Raw genomic sequence first — 25031 nt, forward strand, 5'->3', positions numbered from 1 at the left:
AGCTCACCCATCACACGTTCCGATAATCAGATTTGGCTGCAGCAAGAACAGAACAGAATACTCAGCTCCTCTCCCAGGCACTGCAGAGACAGGTCCTGAGAGATGGGGAGAGCCTTGCTCCTTGGAGGAAGGAGAGCCCAGAGAGAGCTGTCCCTGTTCCAGAGTCAGGTGGAACATAGGCAGAGCCTCCGAAGCAGCTCTGCACCTTCACAGCACCCTCCCTGCTGCAGGGCTTCCCACAGGCACCCTATGAAGGGTTCCTGCACCCTGTGTCTGGATAAGTGATTCCCAAGGTCGGAGCTGTGAGCGGGAAGATAGATGACGGGTCTCTGGTTCCTGAGCTGGAGTCCGTTCACTTATTCTCTGTCGCATTTCTCTCTGCTCACTCTTGCCTCTTCAGATCTCAGTCACTCTTCTTGGGGTCTCAAGCATTAGATTCCTTTTGCCCCCAACCTTATAGGCATGCTCCCTCCCACTTTCTCGGACCCTGGGGCAGAAAGCTCTGGGCAGCTGGGCCAGAGACGAAAGCATCCAGAATTAGCCTGAAAATTCAGGGGCTATGTTCCCACCTTGTTTTGGCCTCCAGGTTGAGTTGGTGTCTTTTGTTTGTCTCTACCTTTGTTTGCCCAGATGAATGTGAACCATCTATCCAGAGGTGTGGAGGCAGAAAAAACGGAGATTAGAGTTAATGAAGTGAAATTGTAGTTAAGAGTGGTGGCCTTTAGGATTGGGATAGGGATATAGTGAGAGCTGGGACTTGGGATTGACCAGTGCTCAGTAGGGGTCAGGCTGGAAACAGGGGTGACTGTTAAGGGCAAGGGTTAAGGTTTGGTTTCTGTGTTCACGTATTCAATAAACATCTGTTGATCACTTCTGCTGACCAGGCCCTGAGGGAATTGGAGACGTGTTGCCTTCAAAACGCTCATGCTCTAGTTCAGATTTGGGGTTAGAATGACTGTTAGGACAGGTCTGGACTGGAATTAGTGTTGGGTTGTGGCTGGGTTCGGGGTTCCTCCTTGGCGTTAGTGTTGAAGGAGAGCTAAGGGTTACGTGCTGTGTGATCATACAGACGGGTGTGTGGCTCCTGTGTAAGTTCCTTCCTCCAAGGCTCTGCTCCTAAATTCCCCCCTCCCACTGCTTACCCAAGCCTGTCCCTGCTGTCTAAGGCATCCTGGACTTACTGGAATCCGTTTAATGACAGCAACCATCTGCTACCCCTCCTGGTAATCAGCCCCTTCCCCTTTCCTCTTTTTTTTTTTTTTTTTTTTTTTTTTTGTGGTACGCGGGCCTCTCACTGCTGTGGCCTCTCCCGTTGCGGAGCACAGACTCCGGACAGGCAGGCTCAGCGGCCATGGTTCACGGGCCCAGCCGCTCCGCGGCATGTGGGATCCTCCCGGACCGGGACATGAACCCGTGTCCCCTGCATCGGCAGGCAGACTCTCAACCACTGTGCCACCAAGGAAGCCCCCCCTTTCCTCCTTCTGCCTTTCTTGGTGGGGGTCCTGCATCCTGCCTTCCTGGGGGGTGGGGGTGGGGGCTGATATTCCTGTCCTCTCTCATGGCTCACGTCCTGGGAGTCTCTGTCCCTCGCTCCTCCACCATCTCCCTGACATAGGCACCCACCCCACCCTCCTTCCCCTGTACACTGCCCACCTGGCCCAGGCTCTCTCACTTCTGTGCTCACACATGTGGGACCCTCTGTCTCCAGTGGAGTTCTCATGATTCTCTGGCCTCCTCTCGTTTCCTCTCTTGCCCTTAAGCAACATTTCCTCGTGACTCCCTCCCTCCTTCTCCTTTGATCCGTTTTCCAGGGTCCTGTCAGCAGTCCCCTGTGGCTCCGATTTCACTCTGCCCTTCCTTCTCCGTTGGTTCCCTTCAGAGAACCTCCCGCCCCATCCCTCCAACTCACTGCCTCTTGGGCTGGAGAAATTTCTTTTCATCTCCCCTCATCAGTCATGTGGGGCAGTTCCCTCCCAGGACACCTGCCCCTTCTGGCAGCCCAGCCAGGAGCAAGTGATTTTTGTTAGGAAAAGTCATTTCCGTGGGATGCAAGGGGCTGAGGAATGCTGGAGTGGGGGCATGGGGTAGGCAAGTGGCTCTTCCTCCCTTGTTTCAGTCCAGGGTGAAATAGCTGGACGCCAGGGCCATCACTCTCCTCCCTCCGTTAGCCCCACGCCAAGATTTAGGGGGTGGCTGGATGAAATGCCAGGATCTCAGGAGTGGCTTGAGAAGGAAGTTCCAGAATTATCTGAGCAAAGGTCACACCGCTCCCATCACCAGCTTCCATTTCAGAGAATCTGCACATAAACCTGATGAGGGCCGGGTTTCCAGAGGCTTCTGTCTGTTCCCCACTGTCCTCCCTGTCTTTTTCTTGCTCTTGGAGCCCTCCTGTGCTCCCATGAGAACCTTCTCCCACCCCACACTTCCATCCTTCCTTCTCAGGGCTGTGAGCTTGATTAACTCTGATACCCGGGGAAGGCATAAGCCGCTTGTTGGAATGCACGGTGCCCTGTCCCCCTCACAGGGAGATACTCGAGGGGGAATATTGGCTCGTCCAGGAAACGAGGTGATAAATTTGTTGTGAGATTGGTGTCACAAGCAATCGGAGGGAGCTTCTCCCCATCCACGGCTGGGCAGCTAAATGAGAAATCGTTAGGTTATTGCAGAGACCAGGGACAACAGAAGTGGAGGAGGGAGAGGACTCCCCTTTTCACCTCCCCGTTACCCTGTGGGGCAACACAGGAAGATCAGAAAGGGAAGGGAAGAATCAGAGATACAGAGAGAGGCAGGCTGCTGCTTTCTCCTATACCTGAAGGTCTGTACCTCCATCAGTGATGTGCTCCTGGCATCTCCTCTGGTGTCTGGGCCGTCCTGAGGCTGACACAGAACACAGGACAAAGAGACAAGTGAGCAGGGTTGGGGGTCCCCACGTCAGTGAAATTTTTGTAGAAATTTTGTAGTAGAAAAGTTGAAAAGGGCATGTGAGAGAAGCTGATGTGGGCATAGGCCAGAGTGGCTGGTTTGGAAGGGATGGGAGAAGAAAATCAATACCTTCTTTACAACCCCTCTGGGAAGACTGCCTGGAGGAGAGGGATTTGAAGGCTGCGTAGCAGACACTGAATGGGTGTAGGTGTAGACCTGCTAGGAGATGATTGGGTGGTTGGCATGTATACATGTAGGGTGCTCTCCCCTTTCTGCTAAATTCCTGCCTCATTCATGGAAATAAGACCATAGAGCTGCCCTGCCTTTCACATGCTTTGGGGTCCTAGGAACAGACATCAGTTTGCATGACCTTGAAGAGAAGGTCTCTCCATGGACCCTTGCCCTGGACTCCCAATTGGTCATCAGCACCATGTCCGCCATCCAACAGTGGATGGATGTAAACTTCCAACAGTGGTTAGATGAATAGTTTTGGTCTCCCTGTGCTTCCCCTGTTCTTGGGGCATTTGTGTCTCATCTGACAAGCAAACTGAGTCAGGTGGAACAGGAAAGATCAGGAGCCAACAGTGAAACCAGCGTTCATCAACCCTGAAGACCTACCTCTGGGTGCTCCCTCCCCTATGCTGGCCGCTGCCGATTGAATGCTGCCATAGTGAGACCTTGCTCCTCCAACTGTTAATTACAGAGCCTCCACTGCCAGGCTCCCTCAGTTCTGTGCAGCAAATTAACATTCCGTGCCCCTTGCACGTGTAGAATGAACCGAGTTAGATGGATCAATTGAGCTACTGGTTGGAGCTGCTTTTACTTTATGCAGGATTGATCCAGATGACCCCAACTTGGGGCCTCTAGAAGCGCCTTTGCGGGAAATCTTTTTAATGGAGATTAATTGGAAAAGCCTTGAGTGTCCTAGTTACAGGCAGAAAGTGCCCCATTCTCGCTTTTGGTGGCTACACACCAACACTTGTATGTAGATGTGCAGTAACACGCACAAGTTCACTAGACACAGGAATGCACACAAGGACACACACACCCTCACACCACCAAACAGCCGCCTTAGTCCTTCTGATTCTTCTAAGCCCATCCTTGAACCTTACCAGGTGGACACATGGTGGCTCTGTGGAGCTTGGATCAGCCCCAACTTCCACTTTTGTCTTTCTGAATCTGGACCTCTTTCTATGTCTATGTCCAGTCTTTCTCAGCAGCCTAGAAGTTTCTGGAGGGCAGAGACTGAGGAATGCCCAGAAGGAAAAAGTGTTTAATTTTTAAAGAGGTATGACCTTGGTTCTAACTTCTTTATGTGCCTGAATTCCAGCCATTTCCAACTGCTTGCTGGTCTTTTATGTCTCCATGTCTTAGCTCATGCTGTTCCCTTTGTCTCCAGTGCCCTGCCCCCAGCTCTCTGGCTGTTGAAATCCTTCTTGTCTTCAAGGCTCAAGGCAGTTCTGATCAGTAAATGTGTATTTATCGGATACCTACTGTGTGCCAAGCAAGGTGTCCAATGTTTAACTTGTATGATGTAGAAAGGACCGAGAGCTAACAAAGGCCAACAAGATAGGGGTCTCGGCCCAAGGGAAGACCAGGGTGGAAGTCAGACATGTGAAAAAAATGCAGTCTATCCATTGATGTAATGCCCTTTCCTCCACATCACTCCATCAGGACTCTCATCTTGCCATACTGCCCGGATATGCAAGTGTGTCCACTAGACTGTAAGCTGGGTGGTGGCAGGACCAGGTCTGTCTTGTTCACTTTACATCCCAGAGCCCAGGACAGTGCCTGGTTTGTAGTAGACACTCAAAAAATGTTTGTTACATGAATGAATGAATGTTGAATTGAGTTGACTTTCTCTGGGTGCAGGTGCCTTATCCATTAATTTAGAGAATCAAATGACAAACATTTATTGAGTACCTGTTGTGTGCAAAGCACTTCTGTACTAGTCACTTTGGGAGATGCACAACTAAGATCACATCTGTTGCCTCAAGGAGTTTACAAGCTAGAATAAAATACAGTATAGCTACAGATGAAACTACAGGTCTCAAACTACACGAAACGTTGAGGTTTCCTGATTAATTTCCATGGGACCAAAGTCTTATTTATATCCTTGACTGCCAGCCTAGACAGTTTTTTGAATTGTTCTTTTCCCTGTAGATGGCTCTGTTCAGAATTCCTTCCTTTAAACTTTAGTTCTGCAAACCATTTCAGTCCACCTTGATCAAACTGTTATAAATTGATTATTTGTTAGGTGTGTGTCCAGAGTAAGAAGAAATTATATGAGGTGTGTGAATAGAATCATAAAGCACCAGAATTGAAAGGGATCTTAAGTATTACCCAGGGCTCTCTGGAACATTGCTGTCTGGTGGTCATCCACCCTTATCTTGAACACTTTTAGTGACAGGAGCTCACTGCCAGGTGCTATTAGATAGTTCTTATATGAATTAAAAAATCTGCTCCCCTAGGGGTCACAGTCATTAATGTCTGTTCTGGGGGGTTGTAAGGAAGGCTCGGTGATGGGGACTGGAGTCGTGGAGCATGTCTGCCAAGGCAGACTTTCTCAGAGGCACTATTGCAGAGCCAGGGCCAACGGTGAGAGCACTCATCAGAGGCCTGCCTTCCCGAATTAGTTGCTCACCTGGCTCATAGAGCCAGATAGTCCATCTGGAAGTCCTAGTGAAATCTGCAAAGTCATCTGTGATGAAGGGTTCCTGACTCTGGAAGGAGATTAAGATCTAACACCTGGATCTGACCTGCTGCTATTTCTTTTTCTTTCTTTCTTTTCTTTTTTTTTTTTTTTTTTTTTTTGCAGTACGCGGGCCTCTCACTGTTGCGGCCTCTACCGTTGCAGACAACAGGCTCCAGACGCGCAGGCTCAGCGGCCATGGCCCACGGGCCCAGCCGCTCCGCTGCATGTGGGATCCTCCCGGACCGGGGCACGAACCCGTGTCCCCTGCATCGGCAGGCGGACTCTCAACCACTGCGCCACCAGGGAAGCCCCTTTCTTTCTTTCTTTCTTTCTTTCTTTCTTTCTTTCTCTCTTCCCTCCCTCCCTTCCTTCCTTCCTTCCTTCCCCCTTTAATTTTGAGGTGAACAGGGGTCTGAGGTGATGCAGACATATAATAAAGCTCATTAAACTTTGAAATGGAGAAGTGTTCCTAAGAGCTCCTGTCAGGCCTCAGAAGACCCGGATTTCCTGCCGGCTCTTTTGGTTTCAACATAAAGGAGAGAATGCCCTGCTTTCTGCTGCCCCAGCCCACACCTTTCTGGCTTTCTCAGAGTTAAGGCTCTTTATTCTGGAGACTGTTCCTAAAAGTGCCAGGAGACCTCTATGGACAGGGTCTGGAGACCAGCCTGCATTTCTTCCTGGGCTTTGAGCCTTCTGGGGGCTCTCAGGGGTACAGTTCTCGCCTACTCTCAGATTGTACTCTGAAGCCATATTCATAGCATGGTAACTAAGAATGCTAAAGCCAGCTGAGGGAGCTTTCAGAGCAGAACTTGTAGGGTGCCTGCGCCCATCTGCCTGAGGAGGAGCCAGAGGGGAGGGGTTCACTCTAGGAGTGGGGAATGGGGTCAGACCCCAGGATGAACTTTTTGTTTGCCTGGGGAAAGGCAGGGTGGCGGGGGCTGAGGAGTGGCGCATTGGTCACCTTCCTGGTGGGCACACTGCTGCCTGGGGCGAGGAGGCACTAGCCCCCCGGGGGTGCCTGTGGGAAGGAGATGAGGGGCAGCAGTTACCTGGTCCCCACTTCATGTGTGGGGAAACACCAGGGCCTTGCCCTCAGCTGCCTTAGGAATTACCTCAGATACGGCCCACCTCATCCTCTCCTCCTCCCCAGCCTTGGCTAATCCTTTCAAAAATCCCTTCCGTTTTTCAAGGATTTCACTCCTTTCCTTTGACCTAAATGCTCAGGACCTTTCGATGAGGCCCTAGGGTGGTGATCCACCCCAGATGTCCCCGCCCATCCGCCTGCACAGCCCCCAAAGCTGTGCTGCCCCTGCCCTTCTCCGATTCCTTTCCTCCTCCTCCTGTGTCCTTATCTTCATCCTCGCTTTCCGCTCCCAGATGGTCCCAGTACTTCTTTTCCTGACTCTCACTCCCCATTTGTATCCATCTTCCCCGCCTTCTCCATAGCTTCTCTCTTGCTGTTCCTTCCTCCCCACCCCCATGCCCCCTTTTAGGGAAGGAGGGTTTCCAGGTAAAGATTCCCCAACCCCCATCTTGCCCCCATCATCAGTGCAGGTTGAGGAGGTTTTGGAGGTGTGCCCTGGGGGAAAGGGGAGCCCTCTGTAATTGCGAGGCTGGCTCAGAAGCCACCAGAAGTTTAGAGACATGCCCACCCCAAATACCTCTTTCCTTTACTGACCCCCGGTTTCTTCTAAATAAAGGTGTTAAATTGGTGATCAAGGCCCTTTCCAGCTCCAACCTTCAGATTCTCTTTCTAATTTAATGTTCTTCTCTTTCCCTGTCCTGTCTCTTTGTCTTGTCCTCTGTCCCTTTTATACCAGTGTTACTTCAGCCTTCCTTCCTCCCTCCCTCCCTCCCTCCCTCCCTTCCTTCCTCCCTCCCTCCCTCCCTCCCTCCCTCCCTTCCTTCCTTCCTTCCTTCCCTTAAAACACTCTTTTACAGGGCTTCCCTGGTGGTGCAGTGGTTGAGAGTCCGCCTGCTGATGCAGGGGACACGGGTTCGTGCCCCGGTCCGGGAAGATCCCACATGCTGCGGAGCGGCTGGGCCCGTGAGCCATGGCCGCTGAGCCTGCGCGTCCGGAGCCTGTGCTCCACAACGGGAGAGGCCACAACAGTGAGAGGCCCGGGTACCGCAAAAAAACAAAAAACACTCTTTTACAGGCTCTATGTCACTCTTCCTGCCACCAGCTTTCTCCTTGTCTGCTTCGCTCCCTTTTTTCTGTCTGACTTCCTCTCCCCACCCTTTTCTCTATTCTCATTTTGTCTTTGCACGTTGGGCCATCTCTTTCAGCATCCTGCATTTTAGGACTTGGGGACTGCTGGAGAGCCAGGCATTTGGGCCCCTCCTCCATTTGGTCTCCTTCCTTTCCTGCCTCCTGACCCTAGCCCTCGGGGGCCTTGCTTTGTCTCTTTCAGCCTTCTCTGGCTTTGTGACTGACCTGCTCTCTCTTCTCCTTCCCTCTCTCTCCTCATCTTTTGCTGTCTTTCCTCTTATCCTCTGTCTCTTATCTGAGCTAAGTCCTTGCCGGCCACCTGCCTCCTCTCCCCGCACTGCCCTTCCCTTGCCCACTGAAGCCAGATGGAAATTCAGTTTTTCAGCAGAACTATCCACCATCCCTGCCACCCCCCTTTCTCCTCTTGCCTGTCATACCTGCTCCAGCCAACCCCACTTGGGCTCACAATGCCATTGTCCTTCCCATAAAACACTCTCAGGGTCCCCTGCCAGGGCATATTTGCATAAAGTTGTCAGATCAGGTCTGGCCCCATTGCCTCCTCCTCCTCCGGCTGGCAGGGCAGAGGGGGCTGGAGGCCCAAATGGGGCAGGGTGGAGGGAGCGTTTCCAGCTGCACCTGCCTGTCTTTTTTAGTTCAGGAGCTCAGCATCCTTGTGAGTGGGTCTGGGCTGGCAGGTCACTTTGGAGACTCAGGATTGCCTGCCCTCTGTCCTTTTTTTCCACCATGAACCTAGTGGAAGGGGATGCAAGGAACTCTGATGCGGAGTTCCTTACAGAGGAAATCAAAGAATGGCCTTTCTTTCCGATGCTGGATGCATCCTGTGGGTTCTCTCAGCTGCTGTCTTAGTGTCATAAACCTGCAGCCCTCCCTCTACACTCCTGCTGGAAGGAAATGCCAGGATGGCCCCAGGTACACCAGCTCTCGCACTGTCTGGGGTACGGGGCTGAGTTCTTGGGAGTGTCAAGCAAGGTCTGGCTGAGGCCCCAGGGAAGCAGGAGATGCAGTAGAATCTTAGAACATCAGAGCCAGAAAGGTCCTTCTGTGCCTAGTACTTCAGCCCCCTCTCATTACAGTTTAAGGGAGCTGAGACCCAGAGAAGTGAAGTGATGCCCCCCCAGAAAGTCACACAGCTGGATGGGCAGAGCCGGGACCAGATCAGCCCACGCCTCCTCACTTCTGGCCCAGAGTGCTCTTGTCCCTGCCGGCAGGTGGTGCTGGGCCAGTTGCCCTGGCCTCTTTCAGGGTTTTGTTCTTGCCTCTTTCGGTGAGTAACATACTGGCCCAGACCAATAAGCTCCTGTGCCCTGTCATTATGAATACCAGAGCCCCACGGCCGGCCTCTGCAGCCAGCCTCTCTGGTGTGTTCAATGCAAGGAAACCAGGCCAGATTGTGGCCACTTGTAAAAGCCCATCTGGTCCCTGGAAAGATTCCCCTTCAGCTGTCCCTACCATACCCCAGCCTTGGAGATAGACATCGGGGTGGCTTGGCCAAGCAGTTTGTGGGGAGGGAGGAGAGACTGCTTCTCCTGCCTACGGCTTTGGCTTCCTGGGATGAGAAAGGACCAAAAGGGGGAAGGGGGTGAAGGTAGGTGGGCCAGTGGAGCTGAGGTGTCCGCTTCTGAGGCCTCTGCTGCCCACTGTGTCTTTTTCACTTCACACTGTGAGATACTTTGGTATGGTAAATGCTGGTGGGCAGCAGATTGGGGGCCATAATAGCCCTTGAATGTTGAGTAACTTGTCTTCCGGGTGTTCATCTGATGTCCATATCACCAGACCTCTACTCACAGCCAAGCCTGAGGTTATCTGCTGGGAGCAAGTCAGTGCAGCTTTCTGACCCCTGACCCCTGACCTCTCAAAGGAGGGGCTTATATTCTCCAGGTCACATCACATTTGGACACTTTTGGATTCTGGGCTGGGCTCTGTATAAGGCAGAATCAGCAGACCCACACCCCTCATGACCAGTCGGCTGGGTAGGCGTGGTACTTCCCTTCTGGCAGCTTCTGGTGTAAGGGTTCTGACCCTGCTTCTCTCTCTGCCTCTATGTCTCTGCTGTGGGCAGCCGGGGTCTCTGTCTTTCTCTCCTGTCCTCGTCCTTATTCTGCCCGCCCCAGCCAGTTTGTTCCTCCCCACCACCACCCCAATCTCCCTTCCTCCCTTCTCCCCTGCCTCCTCTATCAAAAGTGCAAATCTCCCTTTCTCCTCTCCTTTCCCCTTTGCTGGCCCAGCCCAGAGAATTGCAAGCCTCTTTTCTCCGTGACAGAATCCAGTGGACAGGAGGGGCCCTCTCTGGTTGTTGTATTTTTCATAGAGCAGGAAGGGGATGGCTGGGGTAGGTGGGGAGAAGCTCTTGGGGAAGGAGGGGAGAGCGAAGATGTGAGGGCAGAGAGAGGGAGGGAGGGTGGCAGAAGGAACAGTAGAGTGTGGAGAGATTTAGTTCCATCTGAAAGCTGTCGGTGCGAATCAAAGTCTTCCCTTTGAACCAGCAGCGATCTGGAGTGGAGAGCATGGGGACTGCTCCAGCCCAGGGGGTTCATTACTTCTCATTTGATAAATCTGGGGAGACAGGGCTCGGCCTCCACCACCCCTCTCTCCTGCAGCCCGGCTTCCTTGGCGTCTCCTGTGTTTGACTCCACTCCCTCTCTTGTTCCCAGCTGGCATAGCAGGCAAGGCTCTGGGAACATGACCACCAAGGTACATGTGCCAAGACACGGGTGCAGAAACTTGTACTTGAATGCAAAGATGCAAAAGACTCTGTGTGTGTGTGTGTGTGTGTGTGTGCGCGCGCACGTGCATGCACCAGTGAACGTGTGCTTATGTGCTGTGGTACATATGTGTCCACAAGAACTCCACAGCTGTGTCTGAGAATCTGTAAACATTCCCAGCCTCTCTATGATAGATGGAGAGGTCACTTCCTAGTTCTCAGACAAAAATGGGATTCAACCTCTCTGTCTTCACCAGACCTTTGTGGGAACCTAGTCCCCAACCCCGGGGATAGGCCCAGCAGGAACAGGAGATGTGTTCACACACAGAGATGGGGATGGGTGGCCTCTCCTGTGTTGTGCTGAGGATGGAGCAGGGAGTTGGAGAGCGAGCAGAGCTGGAAGGCAGTGTCACCCCAGGAAGATCAGCATTGGGAAGGAGAGGGGGGTGATGCTGAGAGACGAGGAGAGGGTGTCCTAGTGAGGGGACAGTATCAAGGGGAGACAGAGAGGCCCCAGTTTGCACAGTGGCCAGAGTCTGAGCGAAGAGGCCCAGGGGATGGTGAGAGGTGGAAGGCAGCAGTATCCAGGATGGCGAGATGGCATTCCAGGGGAGCCAGATGTCCTGGCCCCTTGCTTTGCTTGCAGGCCCCGACACTTACCAGCTGTGTGCCTGGGGAGGAAGTTGCTTATCTCTCTGAACCTTAGGCCCTTATTAGGGATACTAGTGGTACCTATCTCATGTTGTTGTGTACATTAAATGAACTAGTCTTCATGAGGTACTTAGCACAGTGACTGGCGCTTCATAAGCAGGGGCTATATTATTGCTACCACTTCTACTGGTGGGCATTGGCGGCTTAAAGGGTGACATTTGTGATTGACTGAAAATGTCTTTAGGTGCCACTGATGGTCCTGCCAGCCTTTGGAACCACTCTCCCTTCATGTAGGAAATTTTTTTTTTTTTTTTTTTGTGGTATGCGGGCCTCTCACTGTTGTGGCCTCTCCCGTTGCAGAGCACAGGCTCTGGACACGCAGGCCCAGCGGCCATGGCTCACGGGCCCAGCCGCTCCGCGGGATGTGGGATCTTCCCGGACCGGGGCACGAACCCGTGTCCCCTGCATCGGCAGGTGGACTCTCAACCACTGCGCCACTAGGGAAGCCCATGTAGGAGTATTTACATCAAGCCTTCTCCGATGGTTGGTTGCAGCGTGTGGGGCAAGTCCTGTGTGGCTGTAGGGTACAGGCCAGCCCCAGATCTCAGGAGGGAGCAGGGCCCTCCCAGGAGGTAAACACAGTTAAGATGCAAGTCTGAGTATAGAGTGGAGATCAGAAGTAGCAGGTGGGCGCAGAGCTTGGGGGCACCAGAAGTTCTCCGGGGTGGAGGCCATGAGTCCAGTGTATTCAGGAACTACTTCTTGGATATTCCTACAGCACAGCACAGTGCCAAGAGCACTATCTCTGCCACTTCCTGTCTGAGTCTTATTCCCCTTTTCTGTGACATGGAGACCATAGCCACCACTGTGCCCTGTATTATAATGATGGGAACGGTGTCTCTAAGACATCTGCACTGGTGCCCAGTACATAGTCAGCCTCTTCTAATTGGGAGTTAGCATTTATTAAGGAACACTGCTGGGACTGAAGGGACAAGAAAGGTAAATCCAAGCAACTCTGTTCTCCAGGGGCTCCCAGGAGACCGGGAAAGACAGAAACGCACACACATGAGTAACTTTTAATCCAAGGCAGGCTGTGATAAGTGCTATAACCAGAAGCCCAAACAATGTGGAAGAAGAAGAGGGGAGGGAACCATTCCAAGGTGGAGGCCAGAGGAGCTTTGTGTTATGGGGTGGGATGGTGAGGGCCAGGGTTAACCTAGAAGGAAGGAGGGCTGGGTGGAGGGAAGATGGCGGGAAATAGTGGGGGGAGCCCAGAGACCCCACCCCATGGCACCCATCTGGAGTCTGAGACCCCCCAGCCTTCTGGCAACACGTCTGAAGGACGGAACCAAGCTGGAGATAAGGTCCTGGGCCCCTGTGACCACATTCACCATCACCTTCCTGCCTTGCTTTTCTGCCTTGGCCTGGGTCTCTGTGGCGCCTGGGCGTCTTTGTATCACCAGGCCTTTCCCAGTGCTTTTCTCTCTGTTTCTCTGCCCTGGGCCTGTGTCTTTTTCTTTCCTGGCCTCTTTCTAACTAAGATCTCCTCTTCCCTTCCTGCTTCTCCTCCAGTCTCCTTTCTCTCTTTCACTCTCCCTCTGCCTGGTCTGTCTTTGTCTCCGCTTCCCGATGTCATTGGCACCTCTGCCAGCCTCCCCATCAGTCTGTAAATGTGTGAGTTTCCATGCGGCTGTGTATAGCACACTTCTTCTCTGTCTGCCTTCACAATGGCTGCTTGAGAGCTCACCAACATCTGTGATGGTGTCTGAAGACAGGGAGGCAGCAGAATGAAAGCAGGCGGGAATTCACTTAAAAACACACACGCAGATTTGTACTCGCCCCAGACTGGAGTTGCCAGGCAGGCAAGGCTGCTGATTCAGTGCTGCCGCTGCTGCTTCGGAGGCTGGTCTTTTGTCACCATTCTGTTTGTGTTCAGGCTCTTCCTGAGTCCCATCCCACATCCAGCCAGTCCCCTGCATTTTGGTTTGCCCTGGTTTTATTTCCTGGAAGTGGGGTGTGGGCACAGGGATGGGGCTGACATTTCACCACCACTCCTACCCCCCAGTTCCAATGCAGACTCTGCTCCGTGTCACAGGTGTCACAGATGTCACAGACGTCATGGCCGGTGGAAGGCCCAGGCCACCGGGACCTCTGAGGCATGTGTGTGTTCTCTGATTTGTGTGTATTCTTGTGAGACCACTGATGCTGGTTCTTGGTGCCTTCTTGACATGTACCCAGTACCTCCTTTGCGTTTGTAACGCCACCTCTGCCCTTGCTGTTGTGCCTGTCTGATGCCTGCGCTCATGGCTCACTTTCTAGGCTTTTTTTCTCAGCAATCCCCATATCCCCTCTTCACCCATCCCCATCACTGCACCAGAAACTTCCAGAGTTCTGCTTCCCCTACCTGTCCCAGCTCTGCTCCACACTCCCTCCTTCAGGGATCCTCCCAGGACCGCCCCCAGCACCATTCCTCCCCCGTCAGCAGGGAGAACCCTGTCCCGCCCCTCCACCCTCCTGCCCTGTCTGCCTTTACCGCAGTCTGTGAGCCTGACCTGGGGAACAGGGTGTTTTGCCTCCTTCCCTCGATGGGGTTGCACAGGCAGGAATGTTCACTCAAGCATTTGCTCACTCTCACTCCATCAATCAACAGACATATTTGCCACACCTGCTGTGTGCCTGGCAGCCAGGCCCTGTGCTGGGTGATGGGACTGGTGCTCTGAGTGACACAGTCCAGACGCAAGGAGTTTCCCCTGTGCTGGGCAGGGGTGGGCAATGCAGCATGGACCTACTATAGCAGAGGTGGGAAGTGCGTACAGAGAGCTCTGAGGGCATGCAGGCAAGCAAGGAGGACTTCACAGAGGAGGTGACTATTTGAATCCCAGGTGAAAGGGAGGGAGCAGTGTTCTGTCCAGGAAAGGCCTGTGTAAGGGCCTGGAGACAAGGAGAAAAGGCTGGAGTGTGCAAAATAGGAAGAGTGGGACTTGGCCATGGCATGGCAGGCTTGGGGCTTTCTCTTAATCTTGATCCAGGTCAGAACAACCCGTGGGCATCTGGCCTCTCTCTCAGATACTGTCTTGGCTGCAGGGGCTGTTTTGGGGCCAACGAACATTGCTTGCCACTTTTGCAGGCACAGGATCTACACGGCCTTTCCATCAAGTTAAATTCCTGAGACCCCTCGTTTCCCCTCCTCTCTGGACTCTCTTCTGGGTTATTGCTTCCATTCCCCCGTCTCCAAATTGCTTCAACCAGGCCTATGCCAAGAGGCAACGATTTCAAAATCCGCAGGACGACAGATACCTTCTTTGTCATGTCACTGCTCATGTTTCCACCGGTCCCTCTGATTATCTAACGGCCCAGGATAAATAGGGTCATAGCTACCATTCAGTGGGCACAGGCAATGGAATGTACCAGGCATGTCATCCAGCTCATCCCATTTAACTCTTCAGCAGTCTGGGTAAGCGTCATCATCCCCCAGTTTACCAGTAAGGAGAATGAGGCTTAGAGAGTAACTCGGCCACGGTCACACTGGTAGGAAGTGACAGAGGCACTATGCAAACCTAAGTCTGTTTCCTAAACCTCTGCTCTTAAAAGGGACTTTGCAATACTTAGTCTAGACTTGTCACAGGTACAGTTGAGCACACGGAGGAGGCTGGGATGAGGCAGTGACAGCCCAAGGTCACACCACGCCTCCCTCCGGCAAGATGCTGACTCTGACTCCATCCTGCTGGGGGGTGAGCTGCCTCCTCGCTCCCAATGGATGGAACCAGTTTCTCACGGTCCTCGGGAGACTTCAACAGGACACTAGGGTGTCCAGGCCCCACGCAGGAAAGCTGTGAATATAAATTCCATCTCTGAGCCAGGGCTCACAGGCCACTCTACTCGCAAGCCCTTGACTTGGGCTCCGGGGGCTGTGGGAAGGAGAAACGTGAGTGTGGAGAGTTTGCATCCTGTAGCTGCACTAGAAAAATGCGCAATGATATGAATAAATTTGAATAATTATGAGGGCAATGCCTGAATTAATAATGCTGGCTTACTCACCTGACCCACCCCTCCCCCAGGATCTCAGCTCCTGCCACCCTAATCCCAGGAAATATGAGTGAGCCTTTTCCTTTCCTTTAGAAGACATGGATGGGCTGTCAGGTCAGCAGAGTTGGAGAGCTGCTGTTTCTAACTTCTTGACCCCCTGCAAACCCAAAGAGCTGGGTTTGCACACTTAACCAAAAGAGGCTGCCTCTTTGTATTAAATCGTATGCTGGCCATCAATCCACTCCTATCTCCGCCCCCTCTCTCGGTCCTCTTTATGTGCAACTACCAATCCAGATGTCGAATGTCCAGGGAGGTTCAGAGGGAAAAGACAGCATGGCCCTTGGCCTTGAGGAGAGGTTCCCATTCTAGTGAAACAGGTAGGGCAAACACCGTCACCCACCAGCTGCCCTCTACCCCATGGCAAACAAAAGCATGGGCATAGACTGATAGGTGAGACAGGAAATGCCGTGGATAGAGCTGTGACAGCAGGGCTGAAAGATGGGACAAGCTGGAGGTAAAGATCAACCTAGGAGGACTTCCTGGGAGAAGAGGGTGTGAGGCAGGTTTGGAAAGAAGGGGAGAGATGGAGCTGGAGGAGGAAAAAGAAGAAGGGAGGCAATGAGAAGACGAGGGTCCTGTTTTCGGTGTCTTAGAGGGAGGTCTTGGAATGGGCGGGAGACAGTTCTGTTTGCTTACACTCAGGAGTGATGGAGGATCAGAGAGATTTTGGAAAGCTGGGTTTGGGAAGAGTTGGATCTGGGGATTGTGGTTTCTGCAAAGACTTGGGAGCTGGGGAGGGAAAGAAGGGGGAGGAGTCCCCAGAGTTCCGGGGAAAACTGATTTGGGTTACAGTGTGTGACAGATTGGGGACGTGCGTGGGAAGCCCCAGACCTCTCCCTGTGCTGTCCCGCAGCCCCTCCATTCCCTGGGGCCCAGCGCGGGAAGCTGATGGTCACAGCACGGTGCCAGGACTGCCCCACCACCGGACCGACCAGTGCTGGCTGGAGTGGGTGGGTGGGAGCAGTGGGGGGAGAAGAAACCCGCAATCCAATTCCCTGCTCCATTTAGGCTCCACAATTAAAGGCAATTACTCTGCAGTTCTCTAATCAAATGCTCCCGGCCGAGCTGCCAGCGGGGCAACCATGTGTAGCTCTCGCAGCCAGAGGGAGAGCGGGACAAAGTCACATGGCCTGTCAGCTCCCACAGGAGTGGGAGGCTGGGCGTGTGCAGGTGTGTCCGTGTGTATGCACTCATGCCCTCGGAACTTGGGAGCAAGGGATGAACACACGGAATGGGGAAAGTGTGCAAGAAGTGGGTTCAGAGCTCCTTTGTTTGAGGTTCACCACCATCCAGGAAGCTTATATGCGTACATGTGGACGTGCCTGTCCCGTAGAACCTGCCTTTATGTACCTGATGCGTTCAAGGGGGAATTGTACCTGGCATAATTGTACACATGCGCGACCTCACGTTGGCCACGTACACAAGTTCAAGTAGGGGTACGGTGGTATATTCATGTCTCATGGATTGTGGGGGACCGTGGCATCACCACAGCATGTGTTATGAATGTGCCACCCATTGACGGGGGGCTGGGACCAGGGGAGCACTGGTAGAGGTGGTGAGGAAGAGCCTGGGACCTGAAGTGCCGAGGCGCAGGATTTATCCTTGCTCTGTCCTTAACTCACTGGGTGTCCTTGGGAAAGTGACTGTCCTCTCTGGGCCTCAATGTCCTCGTCTGTAAAATGAGAGGGTTGGACTAGCCTGGTCTCTAAGGCCTTTACATAACACTGCACCACTTTCTCTGCTTGCTGAGCACTTCAGTTCCTGAAACCCATTCCCATGGGCCACGGAGGGAGGAAGGGAGGAAGGAAGGAATCAAGGGCGAGCACGTGGCATCTTGGAGGGAAGGGGTTGAGGCTGAAGTGAGACAGGGGCTGGAGGGTCCACCTTCCCAGCCTTCAGCTCTCTCTCTCGGGCCCGGTGCAGGGTGGGAGTGGAAGCCTGGGAGGCTCAGCCTCTTAGTGGAGCCCTCTCCTCACTCATCTCCTTACCCAGTACTGCTTTGGCTTTGTCAGGGACCCAGACCCGCTTCAGCCAGGAGCCAGCCGACCAGACTGTGGTGGCTGGACAGCGGGCCGTGCTCCCCTGCGTGCTTCTCAACTACTCGGGAATCGTGCAATGGACCAAGGATGGGCTGGCGCTGGGCATGGGCCAGGGCCTCAAAGGTGAGTGGGCCATGCAGCCAGCCAAGCATCCAGACTACCCCATCTTTTCATCCCTCCCCCACCAACAGAGACTCCTGGATCCAGCATCCCTTCGTTCCTCACCACGTTTCTTCTCTGTGCTCTAGCCTCCCCTCTCCCGTTTCTGTGTGAGTCAGTCTCCCTCCCTCTCCTCCCGAGCTCTGTCTCCACTGCTTTCCAAAACCCACAGCTCTGCCTTTCCTCCTGGCTGTGGACTGGCTCATGAAAGGCCAACGGGAAGCCTGAGAGATCAAGAGAAACCAAGAGACCTTTACGTAAGAGAGCTTCAGACAGACAGACACCACAAGGGGAGCTGCAGGCAGCCAGGTGAAGCAGGAGGTGCTGGGAGACTCCAGAGCACCCCCTGCTCTTGCAGGGGGAGGACACAGTAACTTCTATGTCCTGCAAGTGTTCCATGCCAGGCTGGCTTTGCTCCAGCCTCTCTCCTGCCCCATGCCCAGGCAATGTCCTCTCAGTGTTCACAAATTCATTTTAATATCAGCCTGAGCACTGTATTTATTCATTCATCAAGCCTTTATTAAGCATTATGGAGCCACTGCAGAAACAAACATAATGTGCTGGGGTGGGGAAACCCTCCTATATTCCAAAACAAGTAAAGATACTTTTGGAAAGGCCATCTGGCAGAGTTGATGGGGAGTCAAGACCTGCCTCTGCCACCTCCCAGCTGGGTGACATTAGGAAAGCCACTTCACCTCTCTGGGCCTTAGTTTACTACTGTGTAAAATGGGCATAATAGTCGTGGGTCTGCCTGCCTTATAAATGCGTTTGCGAGTTTTGATCCAAATGAGAGAATATGCTTTGTGAAAACACAATGCTCACTGTAAAGCAGTGTAATGATGAAAGTAGGGAGGGATGGTGTATTTTTATTCTTATTGTTGTCCAGGGCTTGAGACTATTTGCTGTGGGTTCCGTGTTTTAGAACAGGTAGGGGAAATTTGTCTGTATAGAGCAATCTGTATGAAGGAAGGAGATGGGGCTGGCGGATCTATTGATGATAGAAAGAGAAAGAAACAGGGAGAGAGAGAGATCAATAGATACGGAGTGAAAAGAATCGATAGCCTCTGGACAGAGGGAGATAGTGGGAAGGAGCTGATGGTGGGGACCACGAGAGAGGAAGACAGAGTGTGAGGGGGTGAGCAAGAGCCTGGAGGACGGAGGGCGAGGGAGACTGGATTGCAGAGGACAGAGGCTCACCTGCCACAGCCGTGGCTTCTGCAGGGGACGGGACTCTTGGTTTAGGGGCTCCTTCAGGGAGCTGGCAGGACCCTGCCTCGTGCATCCCTCCCTAGGCAAGATGGTGAGACCTTAGCCTGCCTTGGGCTTCCCTCTGGCCCTGGTGAGCTCATGTCTAAGCTGCAATGGCCTATATTTCTTAACGCCCACACACCCTCCCCTCTTTCTCTCCTTTTCTCCCTGCTGTCTGCCTTTTTTTTTTTTTTCCTCTTTCTTTCCTATTATTATGAGAGACATTTATCTGCAAACAGCTTCAGAGATTTCATCTGCTTCTGCTCTCCCCCATCACTCCTCCTGCTTTGTGGCTCCCGTCCTCCCTGTAGGAGGTTGTGACATCACATTGTCTGCGTGGGGACCTCATCCTCGTCAAGGGCCCGTGGGGGGGCTCCCAGGAGAGGGTGGAGGGAGGAGTGCTGGCCCTGGAATGGGATGCGGACCCTGACGTGGGGAGAGGATGCACCCTTGGGGGGCAGGGTGGTCCAGGTCGATCCCCAGGTTGGGGCTGGGCTCACCTGGGCTCACCCTTTCTGTTCCTGCAGCCTGGCCACGGTACCGGGTCGTGGGTTCTGCAGACGCCGGGCAGTACAACCTGGAGATCACAGATGCCGAACTCTCTGACGACGCCTCTTACGAGTGCCAGGCCACAGAGGCCGCCCTGCGCTCCCGGCGAGCGAAACTCACCGTGCTCAGTAAGAACCCCCGACATCTTGCAGGGCCCCCAACCTCCTGTCTCTTTCTCTTGGCATCCTGGCTGTCCCCCCTTCTCCAATTTCCTCTTGTATTTCCCAGCTTCTCCCTCTGTATTCCTGGCCTCATGTCTGCCCCCACTGTCTCCCTAGCTTTCCCTCCCCAGATCCTTTAAACTTCTTCCAAAGCCAAGTTCAGATAGAAGAGGAAAAAATGGGCATGTGGGCCCCCACTGCTGGACATGTGGACTGTGTGAGCTCTGGCATCCTCTCTGCCCCTGCCTGTGCCCAGGCCACGCAGGGACGGGGCTCTGCCTTCTGGATACAAAGCTCTCCCCACCAGAGTGGGGGCATGTTGGGGTGATGGGGACCGGGCCTCTGCTGGCAGATGGGCTTGTTGGAAGCTTCTCCCTTCCTCTCCCTCTCAGCTGCCTCGAAGCCCCAGAAACTACCCCCTTAGCTCCTTTTCCTTGAACTCAGCCCCTCTTCCCTTTGCTCCCTCCTTCCCCACCTCAGCACACACCCCTTCTTCTCTGCTTCACCTAGAGCCCTCCTCAGGGAACAGGGGAGCAGGACTGGGCTTTGAGGGCTGAGAACTGGGGTGGGGGGAGTGGCAGGGGTCCTGGCTGAGTCTGCAGGAGCTGCTGGAGGAGGGCTTGTCTCGGAAGCCGAGCCCCCCAGCTGCTGCCCACGGGAGACAGAACAGATGTCCCTCTATGGCAACACCCAGGGCCATTTGCATAATGAGGGGATTCTCTCCTGCACGCAGTACGGAATGAGGCCAGCTCTGACACGCCTTCGCCTCCCCTGTTGCGTGCCTTCCCCTCCCTGGCGGTACCTCCAGCTCCATCAGTCTTTCTGTCTCCCTTAAGGTCTGGTGCTCGGGCTGGGCCTCTGCCTCTGCTCTGCTTGTCTCCAGCCTGGCTCTCTCTGCCTGTGACCCTCTTTCTTCCTCTTTGTCATCCACGCTGTCCCTTTCTTTTTTCCTGCCTCCACTTGATCTGTCCTGCTCCCTCTATTTTCTCTCCCCAATCCTGAAATCATTGAAGTGGGGGACACCCCCAGGAGGGATGGGAGAAAGGAGGGGGGAGCTGAGATGAGTGAGCATGGACACAAGGAATGTTCTTACTTGGGGGAGAAAGGTGAGAACATGAAAAGTCATCTGAGTGTGGTGGGAAGAGGCCTGGACCGGGAGTCAGGAGACCTGGTCCATTTTGGCACCATGACCCGGAAGAGGTCATAACCTCTGGACAACAGGTTTCTCATCGGTAACATGGGCTGCCAGCCTTTTCTTATCAACTGCCGCTTTGCTGCTCCCTGAGCAGGGAGTTGTAAACTCCGAAGGTCTGGGCAGATGCGAGGTGTCAGAAGAAGTGAGGACTGGAGGGACCCGACAGCCAGTTTCTCTGGATGTAAAGACCCTGAAGGACTAGGACTCAGGGCTGGTGGATGACTCGCTTTTCCTCTCCGGTGAGGACAAATGGGAAGAATTAACAAGAAGCAGGATGGAGGTTAGGAAGCAAGAGTTAGCTAACCACCAGGGCGAGGCATGGGATGCCAAGACATCCGCTTCCATGCCTCGTTGGAGAGTGTATGAGCCCCGACGCCAGACCAGGCATTCCAAGGGAACGTGAGATTCTTAGGAGACCTTCTGTCTTTTTCCCTCCCTAACTGCTTTGGCTTGGATCATGAAAGGTGCTACTTATAGACAGGAGAACTTCCATTCTAATGGTGGGCCCCTGATACTCTCCTTTCCCTCTCCTACCCCAGCACAGAGATGGAGAAATAGAGAGAGATGAGTAGAGGCCAACCAAGCCCATAGATATCCCAGGAACTTCATAATGGCATCCAGTGTCTTGGTTCAATCAAGGAAGTCTTCCTGGCAGAGGAGAATATCGATGGGAACCCTAGATGGAGGAGTACCTTGGTTTTTGTTTTTTTTTTTTTTTTTTTTTTACATCTTTATTGGAGTATAATTCTTTACAGTGGTGTGTTAGTTTCTGCTTTATAACAAAGTGAATCAGTTATACATATACATATATCCCCATATCTCTTCCCTCTTGCGTCTCCCTCCCTCCCACTCTCCCTATCCCACCCCCGTAGGTGGTCACAAAGCACCGAGCTGATCTCCCTGTGCTACGCAGCTGCTTCCCACTAGCTATCTACCTTATGTTTGGTAGTGTATATATGTCCATGCCTCTCTCTCGCTTTGTCACAGCTTACCCTTCCCGCACCCCATATCCTCAAGTCCATTCTCTAGTAGGTCTCTGTCTTTTGTACCTTGTTTACAAAAGCTTGTGAGTCAGCGAGGGAGGAGCTGACTGGCTTGTCTGCAGGGCACGGTCAGTTGAGGGTGTGGGCCTTCATAGCCTGTCTGAGTGATTTAGGTGGATGAGGGGAACAGGAGCAAGCCCCAAGAGTAAAAGAGATGAAAGATGAACCCGGCTACTCCTTTCCCCCCCTCCCCCTCCTTGTCTCTCTGGAATTCTCACACTCCCTGCCTCCTGCAGCCACGTGGAGACACTGAGAAGGCAAGACGTTTGTGCATCCTCCCTGCTCACCTGCTTGCACACAGCCTTCGTTCATGGCAGCCTGGGGCTCAGAGAAGGGGCAGGGCCGAGAGTGGGCTGTGTTCACTGCTCAGAATCAGCCTCCCTGTACACGGCCAGCCTCGTCACCTCGCCTCCCCTGTAAACATGCCCCTCAGTGGCCCACCCCAGACCAGCCCAGGTCACAGAATGGCCTTTCATTCTTCCTGCCTCAGGACTCCGAGAAGCTGCCTCCCACTCCCTCGCAGATGCGGACGCAGGCATAATATATATCTGCAGACCCACGGCTCCCTCATTACTCACGGCAATAACCGCTCGAATGCAGTGGTAACGGGCATGGCTTCGGCCGGCCTGGTCCACATCCCAGCCCTGACATTCAGCTCACTCTCCTGTCCCTGAGCCTCAGTACCTTGTCTGTAAATGGGGGTTAATGGTATTTACCGTGAAAGGATTAATGAAATACACTTTGTGGTGAGGATGAAATGAAATCGTATACGTGAGGCGCTTGAGCTGACACGGGGTGGGCGTTCAGTGAATGGTGGAGGTGCCGTCGATCACGTTACAGTTTACAGTCGGCTTCGTATCCTTGGTCTCCTTTCACCTTCACAGTAACGACTCTGGGGAACAGATGTCAATGTGCTTTTTGAGTTTTACAAACAAGGAGGCTGAGGCCTCAGACACATGTACATATTGATACAGATTTAAGTCACAACTCCTAAAAATGTGTTCATAAACATACACAGGGACACATGCCTAAATGAGCATGGTAGTGATGGATAAGCAGACACCTCAACAGCCTTCTTTTCCTTTTTGCCACAGATACGAAGAGAAAGGTGGGCTAGTGGCAGAGGTGACAGGTGGGCGGCCTTCCCTGAACAAAGGGCAAGGGTCAACGTTACAAGGGAAGGGAGAGCCGATGGAAGGAGAAGCCTTCCCCTCCTCTGCCCATCCAGGACTGTCCTCCTGGCGTGTGGCAGCAAGGTGTGACCTTGGAGGGGCCCACGTAGACCCGGAGACCCCAAGTGGTGGCTCTTTATCCATTTCTCTCCTTCCCACCCTGTTTGCAAATCTGCGCCCATCTGGCACTGGAGCCAGGTACACCAGTGAGCAAAGAGGAAGAGCCCAGGATTCGGCGATCATTCACCAGTCAGGAGTTGGAGGCACTTCTGCCTCTTGTCCGAGCAGTAAAGTGAACACACTGCACACGTCACATGTGCCCTGCACACGATAGTCCATGTACGGCCCTCATCTGGCCTTCATGAGGGCCCCGGGAATGAGCACCGTATGTCTCTGTTGAAGAAACTGTGACTTGAGGGCCTCACCCAAGACCACATGACAGATGAATAAAGGTGCCAGGATTTGAAACTGGGGCAGCCTGATTCTACAACCCATGCTTTTCACACCCTCCCACTCTGCATGCATGAGTTGAGCAGAGTACTGGGATGGGCTACAAGTGGTTCCTCTCTCTTAGAAACCCCAGCATGGAGCCTGTCCTTTCATAAACTACAGGACAGCCCTGCCCACAACTGGACTCATGGGCCTCCCAGGGTCTCCTCTCAAGGGTTCCCTCGGAAAGGCCCCTCTGAGTCTTTCTGGTCTTTCCCAGCAAAAAGCAAACAAAACCCTTTCACATTGCTGGCCAATGAACATGAGGTGGACCAGAAATCAAAATTATAATCCAAACCCTTCTGCCTTTATTTCATCAATCACTTAGCCACTAATTCAGCTAATATCCCCCAGGATGTGCTATCAACCAACCTCTGCACTAGATCTTGGGGCTTTAAGAGAAAATAAGAAGCAGCCCCTGCTCCCAGGGAACTTGCAGTCTAGTTCACCTGAGCGTTTAGAAGCCTATGGGAGTAGGACAGGGAGAGGCCCCCCTATTTTCTAATATCAGACATCTGATTGATTCAATTCCTTAAGCATTTAGCCAAAGCCTGCTTTGGTCATGCTCTAGGCACTGGAGACTGTATAAATATTATTAGTGAGATGGAGTTCCTGCTTTTTCAGGGAGGACAGTTTCGGTTGGGGAGGGGGCATGGATAATCATCTTAAGTAATGCAAACACAAGGTAGATAGTGCTCGGAGCTCCAAGTGACTGGCTGGGAACCACCAAGGTGGTGATTGAGGGGGATGTGGCATGGAGGGCCCTGTGCAGCAGCTGGGATGTGAACAGGATGGACAGCAGTTCAAGAGAAGCTCTGAGGGAAAGAACAGCAAAAACGAGACGAGAAGATGCGAAAGCGCAGGACTCGGCCTGAGGAACCCTGGACGGCAGGCAGAGATGCTTGCAACTCATGCCCATGGCAGCTGGTAGACATGGAAGGTGTTTGAGCAGGGAAGTGGCACAGTCTTACCTGCTCTCTAGAGAAAATAACCTGCCAGCGTGATGGATGGATTAAGGCCAGCAGGGACTGGAGGCAGGGAGTCCATTTCAGAGGTTGCTGTGATAGACCCCCTCATCTGGCTGCCCCAGGGCAGAGGTGCACACAGGAGGGAATGGACATAAGAAACTCCGTGGAGGTAGCCACCTTTCTGTGCCAGACCCCCCAGGCCACAGGAGCAGCAGATACAGTCATTATAAATTAGGGGGTAAGGATGGTCCTGCCCTGCCAAGGGGTGGACATGCAGAGGGAGAGATGACTCCAGGGGCAGGGGTTTTGGTCATATGGGCAGTGTTGGCTGCATCCTGGACTGACTCTGCTCTGCTCTTGTCCGCAGTCCCCCCGGAGGATACCAGGATTGATGGCGGTCCTGTGATTCTGCTGCAGGCAGGCGCCCCCCACAACCTCACGTGCCGAGCCTTCAATGCCAAGCCTGCTGCCACCATCATCTGGTTCCGGGATGGGACGCAGCAGGAGGGCGCCGTAGCCAGCACGGTGAGACCCTGCCTGTTCCCCCAGATCCTCCTGGGCCACATCCCAGTTCACCTTTCCTTTCCCACATGGATCTGACCACAGACTCGGGGAGACAGATGTGAGCAGGGGCCTCAGAGACCTTCTGGTCCAATCCTCCCATTAAATAGTTGGGAAAGTTGAGGTCCGGAGAAGAGAAGTGAATTCCCAGGTTCACAG

General features: G+C 53.3%; 1 protein-coding gene across 2 annotated transcripts in view; it reads left to right on the forward strand.

Annotated features, from left to right (window-relative positions):
* The window catches only part of KIRREL1 (kirre like nephrin family adhesion molecule 1), a 100362-nt gene that overhangs the window by 62363 nt on the left and 12968 nt on the right, over positions 1 to 25031 (forward strand). For both annotated transcript variants that reach the window (XM_082613443.1, XM_082613442.1), the window contains exons 2-4: positions 17301 to 17450; positions 19262 to 19411; positions 24679 to 24836. In XM_082613443.1, coding sequence (XP_082469569.1) covers positions 17301 to 17450; positions 19262 to 19411; positions 24679 to 24836 — 458 coding nt within the window. The remainder of the gene's footprint in view (positions 1 to 17300; positions 17451 to 19261; positions 19412 to 24678; positions 24837 to 25031) is intronic.

The sequence above is a fragment of the Mesoplodon mirus genome (assembly GCF_964341445.2).
Source record: "Mesoplodon mirus genome assembly, chromosome: 3".
In the NCBI taxonomy this organism is placed as follows: Eukaryota; Metazoa; Chordata; class Mammalia; order Artiodactyla; family Ziphiidae; genus Mesoplodon; species Mesoplodon mirus.